At 35.8% G+C, this 6,838-nt stretch overlaps 1 protein-coding gene across 1 annotated transcript; it reads left to right on the top strand.

Moving 5' to 3' along the window:
- The first annotated feature begins 2,598 nt into the window (after nucleotides 1–2,598).
- LOC111493202 (transmembrane 9 superfamily member 3-like) lies at nucleotides 2,599–6,838 on the top strand. Its single transcript, XM_023142848.1, has 7 exons — nucleotides 2,599–2,890; nucleotides 3,483–3,523; nucleotides 3,736–4,318; nucleotides 4,443–4,580; nucleotides 4,684–4,840; nucleotides 4,919–5,403; nucleotides 6,267–6,838. The coding sequence occupies exons 1-7, from the start codon at nucleotides 2,739–2,741 to the stop codon at nucleotides 6,484–6,486; spliced, it is 1,776 nt and encodes a 591-aa protein (XP_022998616.1). The 5' UTR covers nucleotides 2,599–2,738; the 3' UTR covers nucleotides 6,487–6,838.

Raw genomic sequence — 6,838 nt, 5'->3', positions numbered from 1 at the left:
TTTTTTTTTTTTTTTTTTTTTTTTTTTATGCAACTTCTCTTATTTCTTCCCATAAATTACATTTTTTATTTTCAAAATTCTTAAATTTTTTAAATTATTTTTAAAAAAATGTGAGTGTTGATATTTTAAAAAATTAAATATATTTTTAAAGAGTAGTATGATCTATTAAGCGTTGATTTTATAATTATAAAATTAAAATTAGAATTTTATTAAATATAAAATTTAAAATTAATTAAAATTTTTAACGTCATTAGTCATCAATTATCTACTTAACTCCGATATTGATATTTTATTTTAATAAATACGAATGACGTGGATATTGATTCGCACGCCTATTAAACACTTTTTAAAATTAGATTTGGAATTAATATATATATATATATAATAAGGGCAAGTGATGCAAGAGGGAATAGAAATGGAATAGGATTCCTTGTTCTTCATATCCAATCAATCACTCTATGTTTCCTCACAAAATTGTCGGAGCACAACGTTCAAAACCATCATTGGCTTTGAATTTCACATCCTTGACCTCGGCAACTAGTCGATGTATGACTCAAGATCTACTCTCGACTCGTAGTATTCATGTTTGGTTCAGCTAATCTTTAACCTAATTTGCAAGAAGTCGAGGGTTTGTCAACCCTCTACGTTCAATTTGAAGGTTGACCCTCTCATAGGGTTAGTGTTCCAGTATGGTTCATGTTTTAACCTAATTTATAAAAAATATTGAACAGAGTCTCTTAGAGATCGTTAGCTCTTCCTCCTTCTCACGACTTTTTTCACGTTAAATTCTCTATGCTAATTTGAGTATTGAGACTATTATGGCAAACACCACACTATTCTCATGTTCAAAGTCCTTGTAACCACCCATGTCTAGGAATCGAAATCCAAATTTGGCACTCGATTGCTCCAACATCTCTTTGCAACATGCTCACGTTATTTACTTCTCGCTTCTAAAAGTGGAAAATATCAGACCAACCCAAGTCATTCTAAGAGTGAAGAATATCTCTATAGATCAACACATGTTCTTTCAGCATGTTTTGTCTTCACTCATAGCAACATAAAGAAAATTCTCTAAAGGTTACTCGCCATGGAATTACTATTAGCAAATCATGCTTAAAATATCGTAATTATTATTAAAATTTGTGAGTGTTGCAAGTGGATGCTTCATGCTTGTTCGCATAAAAAATTATTACCCGAAACTGACACGTAATCATTCAAAACTCGACTCCAATTGATTGCACGTGGTGGTGATGCTTCCATAGTTTGATTGCAGTAAACTATCAAAAAAAAAAAAAAATGCAATGATATTGTGTGAACTACAAACACGTGTAGCAAGCTAAACGTTATTAGTAATCGGGAAAATCATACGACGAGCTTCCATATTGATTGAATGTTGTACATGTTTAATGGGATTTGATTCCATCAAAGGTACCAACAGATCAATTTGTTGGTCCGATTTTTTGGTCATTTGGTAATTGAAGAAGAAAACATTTCTAGTTGACTATGGTTTTTATGTGCATTACGAGCATTAGTCATGGATGTATTTTCTTTGTTAGCAGGGTTTTTGCCCGACTCAATTCATGAGGTTCGGTTAGTAATTTCGTACTCTCGACCAGCTTGAACCACTACGTTATCTATGTTCTAGTTCATTCTTATTCTCATCCTATACATGCCACCATGACTTGTAATATACCACGGTTTCAAACAATTCATTCAATGATGTGGTATATATATTAATTAATGATAAGTATCCGAGTTGAAATATTATATGTATATATATTAATTTTACTAAGTTAGGAGCCAAGGACACAAATGTAAAGTGTTTTAATTATTTTTTTTTTTCAATTTAACGACATTGGTAGAGATGTTTTTATGACTTGGTAATCTGACCAACTTAGACAACCTAGTCCTCGGTTAGTTTATTTATTTATTTATTTATTAGTTAAATTTGTTAAAAATAAAAAATTCAATTTGGCCTACAAATTGACATTCTTTTGATTGGGTCAACCTGACTAACTCAAAAATACAGTCACAACCTAATTCAGCTCAGCCTTACAAAACAAAAACAAAATATATATATTTAATATTTATAACAAATATTAGTAATAGTCTTTGATATTTTAGTTATTAATTGAACATATGTTGTGGATAAGTAGAACAACCAAACTCAACCAAAAAAGAGAGAATTGGGTTGGGACGAGTTGAGTTGTGGACCCTGTTCTAGTCATTGAGGTCACATATTTCAGCGAACCCGAAATTTTGGGTTGGTACAAAAGATTTTCCAACCCAACCCAACTCAACTCGTATCTCTGAATTGATATACATGTCAATTACGGTCGAGTTAGGCTCATTTTATCGCTAATCGTGACTTTGAGTAGATTACAAAATTGAGAATTAATTATGACCCAAAATAGAAATTAAATGGTTGGATGAAGATAAATATAAAATAATTAGGAATATTAATGTGAAAAAATTAGGGGGAAAAGGCCGGGCGTGGAAGCGTAAAAGGGACGAAGAAGTGGCCTTCCAAGTGCCCGCCACTGTAGCCGTGGGTGAGGCATCAAACGTCTTTAAACGGCGCCACATCTCTTTCAGTTTCAGTGTGTGCATATGAGCGTAGGCTCACGAACGAACGACGAACGAACAAACCCCAGGCCTTAAAACGCCCGTTCCCTCTCCCTCTCCCTCTCCCTCTCCCCGTCTTTCCATTTCCCTTACCACTTCCTGCTTCCTTCGTAATGGGGAGATTTGGGGCGGTGGTATTCATCGCCTTACTTGTTCTTGTCTGCGGATCTGTTCACGTGAGATCTGATGGATCGGATCATCGTTACAAAGATGGAGAGTCTGTTCCTCTCTATGCTAACAAAGTTGGTCCATTTCATAATCCGAGGTAATTTCATCGAATCTTCTACCTTCGTCTTGTTCAATTTCATTTGAGATCTACGATTTTGTCTCTGTTTCTTCTCTGCTACTTTAATTTTTATTTCCTGGAGTTGTACCCGCTAGGTTTCGTTGGATTCAATTACTTGTAGATTTCGTGATTTCAATCCAGATCTGAGCTATTTTGTGCAGTCAATGCGTTGACTGCGAAATGGCACTTCTGATCTGCTTAATCTTTGAGCTAAATCAATTACTGTAATCTTATTCTTTTTGAAAAATGTTGGTCTTCTGTTAAATACGTGAGGAATATTCAAGACACTCGAGATTCCGTCTTCGAGATATGCTGTTTTATTCCCTTAACGAAGTGACTGCCTCACTGACTTTGTTTTGTTGGCGTGCCTTCTTGATAGAATATCCGAATTTTCATATTTCGGGCTATTAGTTTTACTCAATTCTGGGTTCGTAGAAGTATGTTTTTTGTTTTCTCTAGGCCCTAACTTATGAAAAGTATATGATACTGTTGCATAGGCGTTTGAAGGTGTTTTAAATTGCTATCTAATTTCTCTAACATATATTACACTTTTGTTTTCTTTTGGTTACAGTGAAACTTATCGCTACTTTGATCTCCCATTCTGCGTACCTGGTATGTATCTCTTGTGTACAGGAATCTGTCGATATTTCCGATTAAATCCTCTTGTTGGTAGACGTTCTATAGGAAAAAATTGCTATTTCCCTGTTTCTCTGATTCTTCCCCCATTTCCAAATAATAATAAAATAAAAACTTGTGAAACACAGTTTTACACTGTAGAGTATATTTGTTAGATGGAAAACCAATTAGATGAATCTAAATTGCAGATCATGTGAAGGAGAAAAAGGAGGCTCTTGGTGAAGTATTAAATGGAGATCGTTTAGTTAGTGCCCCATACAAACTTGACTTCTTGCAAGAGAAGGATTCTGTTTCTGTTTGCAAGAAAAAACTGTCAAAGGAAGAGGTTGCTAAATTTCGTGCTGCAGTAGACAAGGACTACTACTTTCAAATGTATTATGATGATTTGCCGATTTGGGGTTTCATAGGGAAGGTTGACAAGGAAGGAAAAGAACCAAGTGATTTCAAATATTACCTTTACAAGCATATCCATTTTGATATCTTTTATAACAAGGATCGTGTTATTGAAATAAACGTCAGAACAGACCCCAATGCCCTTGTCAATCTTACTGAGGACAAGGAAGTTGATGTCGAATTTCTATACACTGTAAAATGGAAGGAGACGACCACCCCGTTTGAGAATAGGATGGATAAATATTCCCAGTCCTCGTCACTGCCTCACCATTTGGAAATTCATTGGTTCTCAATCATAAACTCATGTGTAACTGTCCTCCTCCTTACTGGATTTCTTGCCACCATTCTTATGCGAGTGCTTAAGAATGACTTTGTCAAGTAAGAAAATTTAGTATTCTTACTTTTTTTTTTCGAGTGTTTGTTCTGCCTTTTATTTCAACTTGTGCTTTCTTCTAAGGAAGCCACTGTCATTTTATGTTACCCTTCTGTGTCTATGATATAGATATGCCCATGATGACGAATCGGCTGAGGACCAGGAAGAGACGGGGTGGAAATACATTCATGGAGATGTATTTAGGTACCCAAAACACAAGTCTCTTTTCGCAGCTTGTCTTGGTTCTGGTACCCAACTGTTTACACTGTAAGTCATAACGTATCTTGTCAACCATCAAAGCTAATATTTATAAACCCCTGGTTCCACCATCCACTGTATTTTTTTATTAATTGTACATTTCTCTCTACAGTACGGTGTTCATTTTCATACTTGCGCTTGTTGGAGTGTTTTATCCATACAACCGAGGAGCATTGTTTACTGCACTAGTTGTTATCTATGCTCTCACATCTGGGATTGCTGGCTATGTTGCAACTTCCTTTTATTGCCAGCTTGAGGGATCAAACTGGGTAATTTCTCTTTGAATTATCTTCTTTTAATTACTTCAGTATTTTGGGCTAACAAGGTCTTCAACTTCTCAATGACAGGTCAGGAATCTACTGTTGACGGGATGCCTTTTCTGTGGGCCTCTGTTTCTGACATTTTGCTTTCTAAATACCGTTGCAATCGCCTATACAGCAACTGCTGCCCTTCCTTTTGGTACTATAGTTGTAATAGTTCTCATATGGACTCTTGTAACATCGCCGTTGCTGGTGTTGGGTGGGATTGCTGGAAAAAACAGCAAGGCTGAATTTCAAGCTCCAGTTCGTACCACCAAATATCCTAGAGAGATTCCATCTCTGCCTTGGTATCGTGGAACAATTCCACAGATGGCAATGGCAGGATTTCTGCCTTTCAGTGCCATATATATTGAGTTATACTACATATTTGCTAGTGTGTGGGGCCACAGGATTTACACCATATACAGCATCTTGTTTATTGTCTTCATCATTCTCCTGATAGTTACAGCATTCATTACTGTGGCATTAACATACTTCCAACTTGCTGCCGAGGACCATGAATGGTGGTGGAGGTATACAACTGCAACTCCTTTGTGGTTAGCTAATGATTATTTGCATTCTTTAGTATTTTACAACTTTTGTCACTAAGCCGTGTGTTTCTCTTCATCCTTTTTTGCTCTTTTAAATTTATAATACTAATTAGTAGGAGAGTATTCGGGTGGATATTATTTTTGCTCATTTTTTTCTGCCACTAAATTTTTGATGATATAGAGGCAGGATAAAGCCTGCTTTCACTAATTATGAAATGGTTTCTAGTTGAACATGACATTTATGTGAAATGTATTTGTTTACGAGATAAAAGGTCTGAGAAGTTCGTGATAGTCCTTCAGAATGTTTTTGTTGTCACCAAAAAAAACCAGCTTCGTGTTTTCTTCTCCTCCTCCTTTTCTTCCCTTTCTTAAACATTACCTTACCCTTCTTGTAGCTTTTATTACTTTGAAAAAAATTGGTTGCTTAAGCCCTGCAAGAAAGGTGTTTCTGTGAGTAATTTATATTCTTCTGGCTGCTGATATTTACTGTCAGATTTCATGGCAGTTGAATATTATTTGTTAGATTTCTTATAGTAGTCGTTAATGGATCTAAATGTTTTGTTAACCAACTGTTACTTTATGATTCTCTGTTTGGCTTACATTTCTCTTGGAGAACTCGTCACTGGCGTCAGAATATTTAGGTTGCATTTACGTGCTGGTACTAGCAATGTTAGATGAGATGGGATTTCATGTGGGTATTTGAATATCTTTGATGTATATCATAGACCTGTTGAAATGTGCTTTCAATAATTTTTTTCTAATCCGTCTAACCTCTTGAGCACTGTGACATGGAATGCATATCCATGCGTAATTTGTTAAACTCCTTTGTCTTCATTCTTTTTCAGATCTTTTCTTTGCGGCGGGTCAACTGGCTTATTTATCTATGCATATTGTTTGTACTACTACTACGCTCGCTCAGATATGTCCGGGTTCATGCAAACATCATTTTTCTTCGGCTACATGGCTTGCGTCTGCTATGGGTTCTTCCTGATGCTTGGAGCTATCGGTTTTCGAGCTGCTTTGCTTTTTGTCCGCCACATATATCGATCCATCAAGTGCGAGTAGTCCTGGTACCCTTTACTCAATACTGAGACAGAGTTATGTTTCTGTAACTTTTCATATTCATAGGTTTCAATGTAGAAAGGTTACATGCAGTTCTTTTTTGTCCTTTCGGTAATATGTCTCAAAAAGCAAAGAACAATTTCTTTAGATATTATGCTTTAAGAGTAGAGAAGCATGGGGACAGGACGGATGAACGTGCTAGATACACCAACTTGGGGAAACAGAGTCTGTACCATTACATTAGTTCCAACACTTTTGTTATAATCTTTGTTCATTACATTGTTGTTGTTCCTCACTAGTATCAACACTCTTTTATGATGAAATACTCGTAAGAGGAATTGAATTCGTTTGGTTA

Source organism: Cucurbita maxima, unplaced genomic scaffold, assembly GCF_002738345.1.
Source record: "Cucurbita maxima cultivar Rimu unplaced genomic scaffold, Cmax_1.0 Cma_Scf00018, whole genome shotgun sequence".
NCBI classification, from domain to species: Eukaryota; Viridiplantae; Streptophyta; class Magnoliopsida; order Cucurbitales; family Cucurbitaceae; genus Cucurbita; species Cucurbita maxima.
The sequence above is the reverse complement of the archived record's forward strand: the minus strand, read 5'-3'. Positions and strand labels throughout refer to the sequence as shown.